This window comes from Lepisma saccharinum, chromosome 27 (genome assembly GCF_977018435.1).
Source record: "Lepisma saccharinum chromosome 27, izLepSacc3.1, whole genome shotgun sequence".
Lineage (NCBI taxonomy): Eukaryota > Metazoa > Arthropoda > Insecta > Zygentoma > Lepismatidae > Lepisma > Lepisma saccharinum.
Genome location: NC_139255.1, coordinates 26,544,638 through 26,564,442, shown reverse-complemented (window position 1 = coordinate 26,564,442; position 19,805 = coordinate 26,544,638). Strand labels below are relative to the sequence as shown.

At 36.4% G+C, this 19,805-nt stretch overlaps 1 protein-coding gene across 1 annotated transcript in view; it reads left to right on the top strand.

Annotated features, from left to right (window-relative positions):
• LOC145980204 (dipeptidase 1-like) overlaps positions 1–19,805 on the top strand; it is a 186,195-nt gene that overhangs the window by 17,073 nt on the left and 149,317 nt on the right. The window contains exon 3 of the mRNA XM_083113231.1: positions 726–900. Within this exon, the coding sequence (XP_082969357.1) occupies positions 726–900 (175 nt within the window). The remainder of the gene's footprint in view (positions 1–725; positions 901–19,805) is intronic.

Genomic DNA, 19,805 nt, shown 5'->3' with positions numbered 1-19,805 from the left:
AGAGTTGAGTTTGTGGAATATCTGCCAAATGGAGCACAAGTACACCACCCAATCCGAAGATTGAAGCAATATGTATTGCCCAACGTCCCCTGAACCATCAGCCTTTCGGCGACCAGGAGAATGTCCCGATGGCTTACAAAGGTGTTGCTCTTTTATATTAAAAATTTGTTTAAATTTTTCCAAGGTACCTACATGATTGTTTACATATCCATAGTTTCAGGATTTTTGCAAGATTTAAGTTAAACAATCCTTTACCTATTGAGATATTAACAATAACACATTTTTAACATTTTTAAAGAAGAGATTTCAACATTTCAACAGTTATGTGCTTTAAAAAAGCATGTGTTGACAGGGGTGACACATGCTTGCCTTAAGTTAAAAATAAACACATGTTTTAAATTCAGAAATATTTTACACATAAAAAGTACTAAATAAGCATATTCATTGGAATAAGTGTGTCATTTCAGTGAAAATATTAGAACATTTCGCGGCATCCCTGTAAGCCATCCACGGCGTGGGAACAACTGGCCTAGGGAACAATGTACTATATTTTCATTGTTTCATAAAAATTGTCAGAGGTGTAAAATCGATAAAATAGAGATGGTGGGTCTGACACACACCCCACTCCCCCGAATAAGCTCGGGTTAACACATGTTATATCGTTTCCATATCGTAAATTAATTCGTAACAGCAATTCCTTTAGACATGTCTCTTTTTCATTCCAGGGCCGGACATGGAGCTAAATAAGCTGCTCCTTCTTCCTGGAATTCTAGTTCTCGTCGGAGTCATGTGCCCAGTTATTGGAATTTCAATTGACTTCCAGCGGAGGGGGTATCCAGCGCTGGAGGCGAGGCTGGAAGTGGTGAAAAGAATCCTGCGGGAAGTTCCTCTCGTGGACGGGTAAGTCATTGCAATCAAAGCGGAAACAATTAAGATTCCTTCGTGTCAAGATTAGGGACTTCAGACCGCGCACCCCATCCACCCTTCTCCTCTTTCGTGCCTTGCAATTCCAGTTCCAGTAGGGCCATTTCCATGCTGTTAAATCAAAGGCGTTCTGCCTGCGAGGAATACTGCTCCTACTTTTCCTCTAATTACTTTTTCTTGGGGCACGATTACAATGCATTACCTCGGAACAACATGTAATAATAATTTTCCATCTGCGCCTATGAATTGTTCATGAAAATTGCGCATATATTGGACAAAAATCATTAAATGATAAAACATTATAACATTAAGTTTGCAGCTGAGGGGGAAACCGTATATAAAGATTGTTGACTTCCAGAAAAAACTGTTGATAAAGAGGAAAAGGAATAAAGTTCTCCCCTGTGCTCAGCTTTGTTTGCTTGTTTGTTTGATTGTTTGCTTGCTTGTTTCTTTGCTTACTTGTTTGATCGTTTGCTTGTTTGTTTGTTTGTTTGCGTGCTTTTTGTTCGTTTGCTTGCTTCTTTGTTAGTTTGCTATCTTGTTTGTTTTTTTGTTTTCTTGCTTTTTGCTTGAATATTTGCTTCTTTGTTTGTTTTAGTTGGTGTTTGACGTCCACTTTACGCACAGTAAAACTAGTCGGGACTGGATCTACAGTTAAAGTGGGATCCGAATCACTATGTGCCTCCACCGCGTATCGAACCCGGGACCCCTTGATTACCAGACGACGAAGCAACCACTACGCCATCGGGGAGGCCCCTGTCCTTTGCATGAAGGCGTATAGGAGGTGTGGAATTAGGGTACGCACATTCTTGATAACGGCCGAACGCAGGGGTGATGTGATCAGCACCACACCCCTGACCTTCTTTACCCCCTAGATCGGCTTGAAAAAGTGGAAATAATCCCGGGTCTTCCCCGCAGGAGATTGATATAAAGGTAAAGATACATTAAATAAGTATAAAGTTATAGGAGACGAAATGTCAGTTATGAAATTTGAAGCTCTAAGGGCAAAATACGAGGGTCATTTAATAAATAAGTTTCCCTGTGCCGTAAAAATTTTGTTACAAAAATAATGCACATGGTTGACGAGCAATATCTGTCGCCTTCAAGGAACGATAGGCATTTCGTTCGCAGACTTGAAGGGGCAAGGTAACCACGAAACATCGTGAAACGTCTGGCTCGCGCCATTAGAGAGGAGGGAATCATGGCAGGTGCACGTGTATTGGACAGCTGGTGTCAGGATGAAGTGTGTGATTTGGTACGAATGCGCAAATGGCTTGACATCCACTGACATCCACAGGAAGCTGGTTGTTGTGTACAGTGACACTGTAATGTCTGTGCAGATAGTCAGAAGGTGGTGCAACATGTTCACCGAAGGCAGAAAAGGGATTTTTGATGAAATTCGGTAAAGTCGTCCCTCAACTGGCTCCACTGATGAGATTATCGCGAAAGTGGATGAACTGATAAGGGGGAACAGAAGAATCAAGATAGGTGGCAAACACGTTGAACATTTCCCTGAGCATCATCCATGAGGACCTGCGATACCGCAAAGTTTGTGCACGTTGGGTTCCTCGACAACTCACTTCTGAACATCTTCAGACGAGAATGGGCTGTAGCCTTGATGTTTAATGCGATACCAGGAAGAAGGAAATTCCTTCATCATGTGCACTGTGACAGGTGATGAGAGCTTCGTTCATCACTTCACTCCCGAATTCAAGAGAGCTTCGTTAGAGTGGAAGCATCCGAGTTCTCCCGTACGAAATAAATTCAAGACGACTCCATCGGCAGGGAAGGTTCTTGTTGCCGCCTTCGGCACATTGACGTTCTAGATCGAGGAGGCACGATTATGTGACTGACCCAAAGATGTTCATTTATTGCATTTATATTTATTGTTTAATTTTGTGTTTAAAATGCATTATGATATTTATGTTGTTATTAATTACTATTTTGTTATGTTCCAAAACGTTGTTGAATTAATAAGATGTATAATTAATTATTGATAATGTGAAATTACGATGTATAAATTTCTATACATATTTTGAGCATATCAACGAAAAAACAAAAGACAGTAGATCAATAAGTGAAAAATATATTGAAATTATATATAGTGACGTCCGAGTTTTCTTTGAATTTAACAAACTGTAAGTAGATTTGGATAAAGATAAATGCTAGGATGTTTCGTTGAAGTGTGTGTGAAAGACTTGCTTCAATAATTTTGGCTCCCCGGCTGAGATCACAAACGTGTAGGGACGACACAACACAAACCCCACAAGGATTATACTGGCTGAAAGCCCAGATGCTAGAGCCTTTCTAGTCCGCAGTACAGGATGTATTATGTGGAAGGAAGGTTGACATGTGTTATGTAAGTAAATCCTATCGGGTCGTATATAGAAGGAGAGGGACCAGAGTCCAAGAGCCGGAACTCGAAAGCGCCAGCGTTTGTTTGTGATCTCACATCCAAGAGCAATGCCGTAGACCAGTGGTTTCCAAAGTTTGAGCCGCAGCGCCCTTACAGGGGATGGGCCCCGCGTAATGTTCCAATATTTTCACTCAAATTACACTTACTTGTTAGTCTACACATTGTTTAGAACTTGTTACATGTAAAATGTTTTTGGTTTTGAAATATGTGTTTATTTTTTAACTTAAGGCAAGCAACCTATCTACACTAACTGAGCGTTGCAAGTGTTAGATAGGAATAAATTCTGCCTTTTGCTAAAATCTTGAAACATTAAGGACACCCTGAAATTAAAAAGTTTGGGAACAACTGCCCTAGTCATTGGAAAGGTACAGGAGGAACTCGAATTACAGGTGAACATAACGAAGACTCATATTATGGTTTTCAAAAATGAATACTTACATTGGAGAAGATTAGAATGAGTTAGGGTGTAGAGCTTAAAATACTAGGAACGGATTTTATCTATGTTAGAGATCTGAATAAGGTGGAAGTAAACCATGGATAAGAATGCTGGGATTATTAAAGGTACAGTATTGAGAACAGTATGGAAATTTGACATTGACTTCATATATAGGGTGCGGCATATAACGTTTCTCATTTTCAAAATACCATAACTGATTTGTTGTTCAAAGATATTTCATAAATGAATATCTGTAAATCCAAGATTGCAACATGGCTAACATTGTCCATTTCATGTAATTTATTTGTACAATAAGTCAGTTATGATATTTTGAAAATGGGATACGTTAAATAACGTACCTTGTAAAAGCAGTGTGACACTACTAACTGGGTCGGTTGTGTACTGGAAGGATATGGGAACATATTAGAATACATTACAGGCTCTTTAAAAGGGGCATGCAAGTTAGCACAATAACGGCAAGCTGTGGCCTACAAATGGAGCTTATATTGGTTTGGGTGAGAACTGTAGGCACAAGGAGAAAAGTTGGGTTACATTTGCTATCAACAGCGAAACACATTTAATGTAGAAGCAGGGATTGAACAAATAAGGGGTGACAAAATTGGGTCTTGGTCAAAGGGAAGTGAAAGTCAGTCTCTTCAGATTGCATTGGCACTAGTTTGGAAAAGGTAGGTGCTTTGATCAAGGTATTTCGTTTGGTAAAACAGCGTTGGGAATACTTAGAAAGGCAGGAAATCATTTAAACCCCCCCAAGCAACCGATATATTGAAACGAAGAGCAGTAACGTTCTTAAAGACGTGGAACGTCATAGCATTGTTAAGACTAGGTGTATGGAGACACAACACTCCGGAGAGGACAAATGAATGTTTTCTGTGTAAAGGAAATTATGGACCTTGTTCGATTCGTACAAGACGGCAGAGACACGGCGAAGGACTAATCGTTGGATGGATTTATGCTAGGACCAATTGTTCGTCAAAGGTTTAAAACAAACTCTTGAAGAGGTTCCGCATGTTGATGGAAGAAGCGATGGAAAATCAAAGTGTTGCAGGAAATTTGGAGAATAATGATAAGAAGAATCAACAATTTGTTTGGTACAAAACTCAACGTTCAGCGAAAAAGACAGAATTTTTAAATATAAGTAATTGGCTAATAACTCCTGGAAAAGAAAAGAGTATCCAATATATTAATGATAAACTAGAGAGTAAATGTACATACAAAATACAATACAGTGTTTTTAATTACTTTGCTATATTTTAATACGTAATATTAGAAGACATGTTTTAAGTCAGATGCTAGTGAAACTAGACGTCGTATGAGTACCAGAGGAACTGAACTCCAAAAATTCGGATTTCAGTTCTTTAAAATAAACTCCTCTGGAGAGCTTGATTTGGAGTCAGATCGATATTTAACCCCTTGGCAGTTATATGGCGTAACATATATACAATTCATTGACTTCTTAAGAATAAAACAAATTCCTAAGAATACATTATTTCCTCTCTACCTTAAATTTAATAAATTGTAGTTACTTCCCTCTAGTTTTCACCAGTGGCGTAGCGTTATAGTACGCCCGTACGCCCGGCGTTCCCAGATTTAACATTTCAAAAATGAGTAAATGCTGTGAATATAAAGTAAAACGTGACTAATTTCATATATGTTTGACCTTCATGGCATTATAATAGCTATTTTTCGCGATCCGCTTGCAACGCTCCACTAAAAACACTCGTTCTAGCATTTTTTTTCAATGCCTTTACTGGCCGTACGCCGAGCAGGTTCGGCGTAAAGAACTCTATATTCCTCGCTGCCTTTCTTGAGGGAAAGCTTGGATCTCTGCAGTACGGGCGTAAATGCTCTCTCATACGCCAGCGTACGGAGCAGAGGGCTACGCTACGTGATTGGTTCATGTGACCCTTCCTGGCTTCTGCAGACGACAGCTGTAGAATTCCTACCCGGTTCTTCGCGCTCATGCCACTCGTGCTATGTGATGTTACAATATGCAATATTGACTGACGTAACTTTACCAAACTCAAATATGCCACTTCTTAATGGCCACTCCATTGTATAATTTATCGCACGAAGAGCGATGTGCATTAAAAACTAAAAGATCAACACAGTTTTTGTCAAATAAGTTGGTGAAGTCTTCGTGGTGGAAGTCCAGCCTGTGGCTGCTCTACCACTTAACCCGCAAAACTATTCTTTTTTTAATTATTATTATTATTATATCGTTAGTATCTAACTGATTAATATTGTGTCAATGGAAGTGTTTAGCATTCATTTGAAAACTCTTTATATCGAATGATCTCTAGACAAAATTATTTTAAAATGTTTATCAACATTCTCAAGATGTAATAAACAGTGGTCTGAATTACTAATCGGCACTGTTACGTCAGTTGAGTGTACGATATTTGGATCATTGACCCACCTCCGTGTCAGAGGGTTTTGCACAGCGACCCAAGACGACAGAGTCCCCTGATTCGAATCCCGGCGTCAGAGTGGGTGTTCTTTGTGAGTGTCCCTTCTTCAATATCATCACTCATATTCGTAATCGCGATTAACCAAAAGTGATAGAAAAGCGAAATAAAATAAACCAAATCAATCAGTAGTAGGATTTCCACAACAATGACGTCTACTGTTGTGCAGAGGAGCTTGTGATTCAGGTAGGTTTTTAATGACTTGCGTCACGCAGAAAAGTATAAAAAAAGGTATACAACACCAGAGTTCAAAACATTTGTGGCATAGTGAGGCATCCAATTTTCTAGCTAAAACATGCATGGATGATGTTTTATTGAAAACCCAGCTGACTTCAGGCAAATGAACAATACCTGTGGCGATAATACCATAAGTAAATTATTAAGCAAGAAAGGGCCGACCCTTCCTTCGGACTTGGCGTTCCCACCCGAAATGCCCATGCTACGCCACTGGTTTTCACACAACGTACTTATATAAACTTTGGTATCCTAATGAATAGCAAAATTAGTTTAGTGACTCGTATATTAAAATTCGAATGTAATGTTTAATTACAAATTGAAACACCCTTTTACCTCTCATATGATATCTGGAGTCAATATTACACTATGGATTATCTCAATGAATATTGATGCATTTGTACACAAGGACTATCACAATGTAGGACATGGTAAAGCAAAAATTAATGTCTCTCTTCGCCTTTTATTATGTATGGTAAAATATACGAATATTGTATGTATAAGAAAGCTTGATAATTGCATCACCATCTGAAGAATTTCACAGCGTGTCTACAAAAAGTAACTTTTTTTCTTAGCTTTACTGAACACTATACTTGATCTGGCTCACCTCCCTAAACAGATGTGCCCATCACTCAAGACCGCCCTAAAATCGTTCATCATAATCCCCTCAAAATAGTTTGGATAAATACGTAATAATTTATGTATATTTGAATGAAATACCATGTTAAACTGTCCATATTTTCTAATTGTTCGACTTTGATTGGTTGAATGTAGTAAATTAAATAAATTAAATATGCATATAAATAGTGTTTGTGAGTAGGTTTATTAATCTCACAATTTGAGCATTTAACGCCGTATGACCGATTCTATTATTGTTTCACGAGACATTACAGAACCCTAGCTAGAATTTCTTAAGCTGAGTGCGATAATATAATGCGGTTACTCTATTGATTGATTGACTGATTGATTTGGTGCTTTAAATCCACTTTATGCACAGTAAGGCTAATCGGGACTGGACCAACAGTTTAAAATTGGATCCGAACCAGTATGTGCCTTTACTGGGTATCGAAGCCAGATCCTCTATCAAAGAACTCACCCCACCCCCGTTTTATTTTGGTAAATATAATTATTTTAGTAAACCATAACAATTATTACACGGATTTTATCTTCAGTGCAAATTTAATTTGTTAATGCAAAAGTTTCCTGCGCATTCAATATATTCTTGTTCCAAATGATGCACTTGCTCTAAATTAAGCTGTATACCAACACTAAGTATTATATTTTAAGAAGCGCTGTTATTAATAAATATCGAGAATATCCTACCACTGCGAGCGAAGCGAGCAAGACAAATATTACATCTATTTCTTTGCTGTTTTTAAAGAATATTAATGTACTGGGGTGTGAATACTTTCTTTGGATCCAGAGATATTTAGTATTTTCCAGCTTCTCCTTTAACACGTCCAAAACGTGTAAATACCATATCGCTAAATACAGTCTCCAAAATTTAATGTTCGAACTCTCTCTCCACTACAGAAATCCCTTCACGATCTAAGATTTTACACTTTATCAAGAGCTTCCTATCTCCTCCTTTAAATTTAATACTCAGTCATAGTACCAACATTTCAATGCCAATTTTAGACTTACTGTTGATAATGAAGAGTGGATATTTTCTCCTCCAAAAAATTACTTCTCAGTATCCACAACAAAATGTCCGCAGTCTAAGACAATAGTAATACACAAGTATTGGATACCCCCTCAACTTAATGATCAATTCCCCTCTAACTAAAACAACAGATATAATCGAAGACCTAGAGTTGGATATATACATACAGTCTGTAACAAAATAACTGCACCACTTAACACAATGGAACGCAAACTATATTTTAGGTGATATGTAGACAGTTATACCGTTCATATTTTTCTTTAGATTAATCCTGGACGTAGTTCTATATGTTTTATATGTCTATATATAAAAAAACAGCTGATATCAGTGCCATAATCTTGCCTTGTTTTCGTGGTGAAGTGTCACTTATGACTTTCCCCATGCCTGTACACTGGTCACAGTTACTGCACTTTAGTAATTGAGAATAGTCCAGACTACCTCTCAGACACACTTTAGTAATCTAGCGATAGAGTGAAATCCATTACACAGATAGATTTTCCACCCATTATTCACATGATTTCCACCAGTAAATACGGCTGCACGTCAGCCATTTGCACAGAGATGTCAGAGACACCTGTTGGCAGAGAGTGGAATGAAAGACAGCAGCGCAAAATAACAAAAATAAATCAAGAAGCACCACGGAACAATCGCAAGTGCAATTTGTTATTGTTTTGCACATTATTACAATGGCAATTAAAACATATTTCAATATTTCAATATTCCCCTCATTTTTGACGATGGTGCAGTTATTTTGTTACAGACTGTATATATATATATATATATATATATATAAATAAATCCCGGTATCATTACGGCAACCACTATACTCTGCAGGAGTGTGGCAACCACTGGAAATCTTTGAGTATACTCGTTTTTTAACGTGTATATTTATATATCATATCGTACTGAGAAGCCTGTTTAACTTTATTTGTAAAATTTGGATAAATCTCTAGTAAATTCACTCCGATATCATTGTGAAGGCCATTCGCACCACTATCATTGTAACACCCAATGTATATATTTGTTATTTTGCTATCATTGTGGAACCATTCCAGCAACACTGCTACCAACTGTTGAATATCATACTTTTTGTCCCCGGCTTTGGTTATCAGTTGACATCACGTCTGTTCGTAATGAAAGACAAAGCAGCTTGACAAATATATTGTAATGATGGTCACGAAGAAGGAGAAAAAGAAGAAGAAGAAGTTAGCTGAAAGATGCTCGTATGATTTAATGTGGTGTACTGTGGTGGCAATGAAACCTTTTGAGCATAGCTGGAGTGAGTTGGAGGATGATTTGCGAAATTATTTCCCTCGCACTCGAGCATTGGAATTTTACATAGCATTAAATCGGAACAGTTCCGCATTGTGTATTTCAGGCTTGTATAAATACTGAACTTGTGTTGCAATTTGCAGGAATAAGTACCAATCGTCATGAAATGGCATATCTTATGGTGTATGGTACCTCAACGAAATCAATATCAAACATATTCAATACTTAAAAGGTAATTGTGTGGTATGTAGAGACTGTAATGTTCCTACAAATTACTTATGTTTGCAACCCACGAAACTGAAAAAGTGCCATATATTTGCAGAAATAAATATTCCGAGTGAAAAATACGGTGAAGTGCACCACGAAAGTGAAAAAGTGCAATATAATTGGAAAAATAAATATTCCGAGTGAAAAATAAAGTGAAGTGCACCATTTACATTTATTATAGAATTGAGAAGGTATGTAGTAATTTGCACAAGATAAGCATGTTAATTGCAAACAATTATGCGCAGCAATTATAATTCTACTGTACAGTTTTCGTTATCATGGTTGATTCATTCTTGTGGTTTTCATGAACGGTATTTGTACTCGGTGTTATTGAAGATCTCTTGTTCATGAAGTTTTATTAAATTATGTGCTAGTTATTTCAGAAGAAAAGGAAAATTTGTAAACATCCAAACTAACTTTTTTAAAAAATACATATGGAGGATACTCACTGCTAAAAATCTGTAGTTTCCAATCTGTAATTATATTTATCTTGAGACATTATCTTCCTTAAAATCCTAAATAAACTTAGTGAATTTTTTCATCCACAGTTGCATTATTTTCTCTTGTAATTAGTTCTTCTTCATGCAAAAAGTATGACAATTATACACTAAAAAAGTGGGAATCAAGTGGGAAAACGTAACATTATATTTCATGTCATGTATGTAAATGAACGTTTAAGGGAAACGTGCCCTTTCAAGGATGTTTTAATTTTGAAATCATGGTAAAATTCTGTCCCATAGGAGACGCCTGGAAATCATCGAATTTCGCGTATGTTACATTTGTACTCACTTATTATGCATTGCTAAACGTCGTCTGCGTGTTTTTTTTGCTGTTTTCACTTCAAAAACTTCGATTTCTGACAGTATTCTTCGATGCGTTTTCACTTACGTTACGCAGAACATAGCGACCAAATTTTGACGACCGTTGTCTGTGATGGACCACAAACCATTGGCGCTAGCTCCACACACCATTGGCACTAGCCCCACATAGCATTGGCAATAGCCCCACATACCATTGGCATTAGCCCCACAAATCATCTACAGGTAGCCCCACGCACCATTCGCAGGAATGAGGTATGCCTATGAGGTTAGGTTAGGCCTGTTAGGTTAGGTTCTATTAGCATAAATACAAAACAAAAAAATTCCCGTAACCCCCCCCCAAAAAAAACATTGGCACTAGCCCCACACACCATTGGCGTTAGCCCCACACACTATTGACATTAGCCCCACAGACGATCCACGGGTAACCCCACGCACCATTCACGGGATCGAGGTATGCCTACGAGGTTAGGTTAGGCTTGTTAGGTTAGGTTCCATTAGCATAAATACAAAACAAATTTACAGATTTTCGTGTTAATCAGAAAAAAAAACACACAGACTATGTTCAGCAATGCATATTAAGTAAGTACAAATGTAACATACATGAAATTCGATGATTTCCAGGCGTCTCCTATGGAGCAGAATTTTACCGAAATCATTTGTGAAAAACTGGAAGATTTTTTTTTTAAATGGAATTAGATGGAATTAAGGTGTTTTGATATTTTATACCGTTGACCTGTTTTGTTGTGTGTTTATTTTAGAAGGGCACATGTCACAACGCCCTTTTATTTTAAAATATTCCTTTGGTAAACAATTTCAAAGTTTTACATTCTGTAAATACTAGAAGATTGCTCAACACTACTCAGCTGGCTTATGTAAATAGTATGTGTGAACACAAATGCCCAAAAAGATGAGATACATCCTTTTTACCAGTAACTGCACACTGGACCAGCATTGGAATTAACTTTTATCTGTATTAGCACTTTCAAGCAAGGCTTTGAACTCAATTTAGCCAACACTGGACTTATACCACTTCCCCTTCTCTTCTCTCCCCCAACATGATAAATTTTTTACCAATTCTCTTAGCAGGAAGACTAATTTTTGTAGAATTTTGGCAATCATTGTTACACAAAATTTGAACCTTCATCAAAGTAGTGAGCACTGTTTGGGTTTCGAAAAATGGGTAAAATTATCGCAAAGTTAAAACACTTTTCAAAGACATTTCTGTACAGTTTTTAATGGTCATTGATATTTCTTCTTGTGAAAGAAACACATTCCCAGTTAATTACGATGTGTTTCTAACGCCAGAAACCATCTACGGATAGCCCCGCACACCATTCACAGAGACGAGGTATGCCTACGAGGTTAGGTTAGGCCTGTTGGGTTAGGTTCCATCAGCATAAAAATACATTACGATGTGTTTCTAACGCCACAAACCATCCACGAATAGCCCCACGCACCATTCACGGAGACGAGGCATGCCTACGAGGTTAGGTTAGGTTCCATTAGCATTAAAATACATGATTTTCCTCTTAAATTACGTTATTTTGCTTCTGAAAGTTTGCGTTCGAAAAGAATACACTTCCATAAACATAGGAGAGTCCACAGAAATGTGTTAAGGTAAGTAGTTTCTTGTGTAAAACGTAAGAAAACTGTTTTAACTCTGCGATAATTTTACCGAAAAATGTTATTGGTAAAATTCTTTATGACTGCGAACACTATTTCTACAGAAGAAATTACTTAGCAAGTTTCTGTACCATTTGTGATGTTTCTTGATGTTATTCCTGTAGAGTGTATTGTGTTTAACATGAAAATCGGTATATTTGCTTTCTATTTATGCTAATGAAACCTAACAGGCCTAACCTAACCTCGTAAGCATACCTCGTCTCCGTGAATGGTGCATGGGGCTACCCGTGGGTGGTTTGTGGGGCTACAAAATCGATTCTTGTTTCGCGATTAAACGTGATTCCCACGTTAAAGAATGTTTCGCAATGCATAATAGGCGAATTCCGATGGAAAAAAATAGAAAACTAACGTGGGAAACGTGCTCGCGGTCATCAACAGTTTTAATATGTTATTTATGTTTTAAAAAAAAAAAACTTATAAATTACCGTATGCAAGTATGCACGCTTCCCATGGAAAATGTATTTTCCGTTGACAAGTGACTAAGTATCGTACACAAGTGGTAAATAATGTAGAAGTAAATTAAAACCTCAGTAGAATCCATTTACGGAATTTATATTGATGCTAAAGAGAATCAAACATGTCCTGCCTAACCTAACCAGGTGGTGAAGCTAGAATTTGAACTATTTTCACCAGATTTTAAAGTATGCACGTGCATGATCTACACTGTGGTCTGGCATGCTATATACATGTGTGTATTCTTCAGTTGTCAGTGTGCATTTATTTTCATGTTGGCAATATTTTTTTTCTGCATGCCATGGAGTTGGAAAAATACTGCAGGGTGTTCTGATAAATACTGGTGCTGCTAATATGTCACAAGGCATTAGTATAAAGGGGCATTACATTCTTAAATGTTTTCATTGTTAGGTTAGGCCGGTCAGGTTTAGGGCTATTAGCATTAAAATTACTTCGTTAAATATTCCCAACACCATTGATGCAATTTCTGGTTTCAGTACTTTCTGCTACTGTCGCTACTTGGTGACTTGTTAGCAGTAAGTTCTACAACATTGCTAATGAATATAATGAAATAAGGTAAAATACAATGTACTGTTATGATTCAGGTAATTAATTTTGCTGGTGAAAATAGCCACATATGATTTTCTCAGCACTTGGCGAAAATATTCGAGGCGTTTGTTTATAACATTATATATATACTTCTTTAGTAATTTTTACACATAAAATGTTTCTGAAATTGAAACGTGTGATTATTTTTAACTTCAGGCAAGCAACCTAACCACACTAAATGAGCATTGTAAGTGTTAGATAGGGATGCATTCTGACTTGAGCGCTACGGAAAAATCTTGAAACACTAAGGGTGCCGTGAAACCATGCTCTACAGCTTGTTAGTCTATGCCTAACGATTTATTATGTGTATATTTTTTATCAATATAATGTTCCACACTTTTGCGAGTATTGGTAAATGCATAATTATTAGATTTATCATAATATGCAAACAATTTTAGGCAAAAATGTTGCCCCACCTGTAAAGTTAAAGTGTTATTTGATGCTACGTGCATGTTGTGCTGTACTTTACAAATGCTTTCTTTTGTTTCATAAAGTGGCACACATTTCCACTGCTGAACTATATAAAATGTGCGACATTATGTGAACAGGAGTGTACCAAACACATATGCTTTGAATTTGAGATTTAAGTCCACTTTTATGTTCAGTTAAACTAATTGGGACTTGACCAACAGTTTAAATTGGGAGTGGGATCTGAACCATTTAAGACTCAAACGGATATCAAGCCCTTGATTACAAAGTGACGGTGTTACCAGTATGCCACTGACGAAACCCTTACATATGCTTTGATCAATGAAAATGTTCAGTGAATGAAACAAAAGAAACCTAACCTAACCTTTTCATTTGTACATCCAGTACTGTTTTGCATTTAAAATATAATTTTCTATAGTTTGACGAGTGTTGACTTTTTCCCCTCTGCGACCTTTCAATTACTAATTTAGTCAGCAATACAGGGTTATTAGAACAATGGTTGCAAATTTGACTTCATGCTGCGACACCTTTAAGGGTCAGAGTATGCCTGCCAAGCAGATTCTTATTGGTGACACATGCATCAATTTCCATTCAGGTTGGCATGTTTAAAACTACTTGTTCTAAACATTTAAAACACAAAACTTTGTTTTCTTTTAAAATACTTTAAACATTTCAAGCACACTGCTGTAAGCATGTTTTTTCAACTTTGTCTTGTTTAAAACATATTTTGAAACTTGATATTTGAAATTTTGTTGTTTTACTTATCCTTAATCTCTGTTATTTAGTTTACTGTGCACAGACATTGGCCAAATATGTATCCATTTCACAAAGAAACATGCCATTATGACTACCTGTAGGTTACATGAATAGTGTTGTTCCGCACTCATTGTTTATTGTTGTTAATGCGATTTGTTTGCATCCACAATAAAATGTGATATTTGGGAAAACAGTAAAACAACTACAGATATTGATTTGCTTTATTTTAATTGCTTTCATGCCACTTCTGGCTAATTTGAGAAGATGAGGGTGAGTGACGATATGATGAAGGGACACTCACAAACATCCATGCCTAAGCTAGGATTCTAACCCGGGACCCCTGGTGTCGTAGCACGATGTGCTAATCACTTCAACACACGTGTCGGCCACTAGAGTTAGAGTGGGGACTGACAACCGTGGATTAACTAAACCTTGAGCCTACATGTAAGATTTAAAAGTAATGTAAATAGATATTTTAAGAACTTCTTCAAATGTTTTCCGTGTAACTAGAAATGCAGTCCTTCCTTGCATGATAAACATATTACTTATCAGAAATGTATTCTTGGCACTCTGTTTAAAACACATAGCTATTTTTTCTTTTACCAAAGTTTAAAACACATTTGTGGGACTGATACATGGATGAACAGTTTTGTTCTGCACTCAATGTACATTCCCCTTCCTGTAAAATGACACAAACTTTGTAGGGTTGTACAGTTAATGAATGTGTCACTTTATCTGAACTGGAATGTACATTATTGTTAATGTTTTTTTTTGCATTCACAATAAAATGTGTGGTATTTCCGGCAACAGAGTGGCTAGTACAGGGATAGAGTGGATCCTGGTAACTGTGGATTAGTTGAACATTCTCAACAGCCAACATGGAAGACTTAAAAGTATAACGTAAGTATTTTAAGAAGGTACTCGGGTGTTTACATTATAACTAGAAACACAGTCTTTCCTTGGATGATTAACCCTAAACAGCTAAAGTGGAAAATCAGTAACAGTAACGCTAAAGCTAAGGCATGCTCATCTTGACGACCTTATTCTTTGGCTTTATTCGCTACCAACATAATTTATTTCCGATAGTAACAAACAAAAAAGTTTTGACATGATTTAACGTTCATAGTTGCATTAAAAACAGCAATTTGTTTGGTATTTTCCACATATTGCCTTGGAACAAAGACTGCAATACATTTTTGTTGTACTCTCTTTTCCTTTGATGGTTATCACAGGTTATATACATATAAGTTTGATACATTGATGCTGTGGTGTGAGTTGTCTAAAGCAACAAAACACATATTTTTAGTTTTGTTCTGAAAAACAATTTTTTTTTTACCTTGTTGAAACAAAAAATAGATATGGCAAATTTGGTTACATTAAAGCCAATGCTTCGTCACAATGACTACCCACATAAAATAATATCAAATAATTTGTCAACTAGACAGAAATTGAACCCAGACAGTATCACTCCCTCTTTCAGAGTTTAAGGTCAGTTGAAAGTATCGAGGGTGCCAAGTATATCATGTGGTAAGAAAAGGTGGAAGGGGGGATACCTTTTTGTATTTACTAGTCTTCATTTTGATAAAGCTTTATCTTTTTGGGTTAACAGATAATTATCTGAATATGTTTTCTTGGCATTATGTTTTAAACATTATTTTCTTCATGGTCAAACGGCCTCCCCGATGGCGCAGTGGTAGCGTCATTGCCTTGTAATCAAGGGGTACCGGGTTCGATACCCATTGGAAGCACATAGTGGTTCAGATCCCACTTTAAACTGCAGGTCCAGTCCCGATTAGCCTTACTGTGCATAAAGTGGACTTAAAGCACCAAATCAACCAACCAACCAATCTTCGTGGTTTAAAATAATTTAAGAAAAATGCGAACCCTGCTTTTATAGCTGCAATTATCTGGTATTCTTGACTTAAAAATGACAATTTTTGTTAACTTTTCCACTTGGAGTTTTTAAGTCTAGTCTATGTATAGTACAGCTAATTGGGACTGGACCTACAGTCCAAAGTGGGATCCAAACCACTTGTGCCTCCGCCAGGTATCAAACAACTTTAGCACTTATTGAAAACATTGAGTTACATAAAAATATGTCACTCTGTCCTACCTCTAATTATTAAATTGCTGATGGGCATTTGTTACTTCTTGTGTATTTCACAAATAGTGATTATATCGCTAATATTTGAAAAAATCTTAACAGCTGTGCCTTGATTTAAAAACTACTTTCTCCTGCTAAGACAAATTTCATAAGAATGATGTAAATTATAAATGTACATTGTTTCAGAAAATTTCAGCCACAGCACATGCTGAAAACATAATATTTTGTTAATGAAAGTAGAAGCTATTCATAACTTGCAGTCACTCAACACTTCTTTGTCAGCCACCATGGATGAGAGATATTTCAGCATTGGGGATTCCTTATGGTTGTCTGTTAACCTGTATCAGAACAAGAACATTTTTGCAAGTATTCTTGTGAAAGTGATTCATTAACTATATACATAATAAACAACTATATGTACAGACTAAATTCCCTGCAATGTGTAAAACTTAGTAAACTCTACAAAGTGTGTTGTTCTACCACCTTGAGCTACCTTGAAAACAACGATACCATATGAGTGAAAAAGTGTTGTGAACATTTTCATTTTACACAAATAATTTGTATTGAAGTTTATATTTTGACTCACAATAAAGTTTGTGTATCACAACACAAACCTATCTATACTTAAGTTTCCACTACGACACCACAACGTGAAAAAAACAAAACAAAAAAATGTTGGCCAAACCTTGGAAACAGCCAAAATTACCAGTGCTTTATATTTGGTAAACCATTTTTAGTATCGTTGGTAGAATGTCGAGCCAACTACTTTTCGCTAGTTGGGATACCACAATATTTTGTGAATTTCTTATGATGAACACAAGAAGAAAACAACTTCAAAAGTTCCAGAACCTTTATTCCCAGAAACAAGTCAGATTAGAAGCAACCCCCTTTTTTAGCACAGCTAGCACAATTTCAGTGTAACATAAAATTGCATTTTATCCTTAAACAAACACTGCATCCGAAGCATAAAATTTGCAATGTTTAACGTTTTTTTGTAAGTATAATATTTTCTCTTAGATATATTAACGATTTTCAATAGGCCGTAATAATTTTCAGTTACATTATTGTTGTTGAAACATTGCTTACAGAGAAAATAAGGAACTGTTGTGTGTACATAAATTATCAATTCTTGACTTGAGAAATGTTGCGAGAATGCATATCCAGTGTTTGTTTCAGAACATTCTTAATTTTGTTACAAGTGGAAAACATCAATCATTATGCAAAATTAACAGAAAATATTTAAATTGGAACAGGTGACATTACAAGTGTCGACAACATACATAATGGCTTACACAGTAGAAATTTTAATCATAGTTTCTGCAAGAAAATCACATTCTTCAATACAATATGTACTATGAAAATGATATAAGGCATATTTGCACAGATATTTTCTATAATTTGTCCCTTACTTGCTACAGTTCTAATTAGAACTGATCAACAAAATTTTTATTTCAATCATATTCCAGGATATCATGTTTACAACATTCCGTACAAAGAATTATATAAAGGATAACTTACACCACATAACTGAATTCCAGTTTTGCCATGTACTTTTTTTACACAAGTTTTTACCATACCACATGCCTTTTTCAGGGGTAAGACAAGAATGGTCAAATAATAAAACTTGGGAACGTAAGTACATTTAAAATATTAAAGTTGATGGTGAAGAACAGCAGTGACAGGACACTCTGCTAAGGCAATCTGCCATCTAATAACTTCAATGTTGACCTTTGAAACCAACGTGCCTTCCCATATTTTAAACTTTGGCTAATATCAATGAAGTCTTACATCTTTAGATAAGTGATAATTGAGTAATTTGTTAATCGAAGTGAGAGAGGCTGTGTGCACTGTACATGATTATTTTGCTGGTATTGTAGTTTACTTTATAAGTGTTTGAAGTTTCTTGGATAACTTTTTAGTGTAACAGTTCTGTACAAACACTTTTATTTTAAGCCAATTTTTATTGTTCAGTATTTCAGGATTTGCTTCAATCAACATCTCACATTCGAGTCTCCTTGGTGGCTTCTTTTTGCAAATATGGTTTTTGAAAAACTTCAAAACCACCTTCTTTTGTTCATCGGTCCAAGGTACAACCTCTCGCTTTGTGCCTTCTACATATCCTGGAGCTCTTTCCTTCCGTTTGACTGAAATCAAAGTTCCCTCAGATTTTTCATAAATTTTTTGTGTCCTAACATTCTCATCCATTTCTGTGGCTACTTGTTCATGATTGTCTTCATTTTCATCTCCTGAACTAGCAATCTCATTTTCACTCAAGTTGGTTTCTTCCGATGCTAACAAATTTTCTTCAATGTTGACATCTATTTCATCTAGACTTTTACCTCTAAACTTAGAAGCTGCACCACTTTCCATCATCAGAAGTAACTTACTAGTTTTGGCTGTTTGAAAGATATGATCAGGTAGTCTGTATTCACTCCGGTGAATGCCACCTGTATGTCCCATAAATGTAGACAACTGTTCAATGTCTTGTTCTGACATCGCTAGCAACTGGCTGATTGTTGCAAGGTGTTTCCTTAATCTTCGTGTAGTTATAGCATCAGGATTTTGGAGTCCTGCTCGTTTGGCATGATTGGTTAATACCTTGTATCCAGCAAACGGATTGGTTGATTTGGTATTGCAAAAGAGATAAGGATTATCTTCTCTAACGAAATTGCTCCTTAACTTGATCAGAAGGTCAATATGTTGCTGAACGTCCAAGCTGAACAAGACTGGCGTCGTTTTCCGTTTACCTTCTATCACAACTCGCTTAAACTTCTTAATCAATATCTTTTCGGTTTGTTTCACAGCATCTGAAAATTCTTCATACCCCTGACTGTTTCCAGTATTTTGATAAAGGTCAACTGTAAGCCTAGCAAGTTCCCCAGGTCTTTTTCGACATAGCAGCATGACTCTGCAATACACAGTTTCAAGCAAGTCTTTGTAAGCAGTCTCATCATCGTTGTTCATTTCCAAGTGGGAAAATGCAGTTCTCGCTTGATCTATTAGAAAGTCTCTAAATTTTTTCAGATCACTCGCCAAAGGAATTGTTGTAATTGTATTCATTTCTCTTGTGCGCAGGTTGTTTGCAGCCTGGTGCGACACTTCATATTTCCAGTTTGATTTTATGAGCAAAATCATTGTTCGAAGGTCAGCCTCGACTTCACTTCGCGTGTGTTGATCGAATTTGTTTTGTCGTTTGTAAATGTGAGAAATCGCTATCTCACAACATTCTTTTAAGGAAGTACTTATATTCAT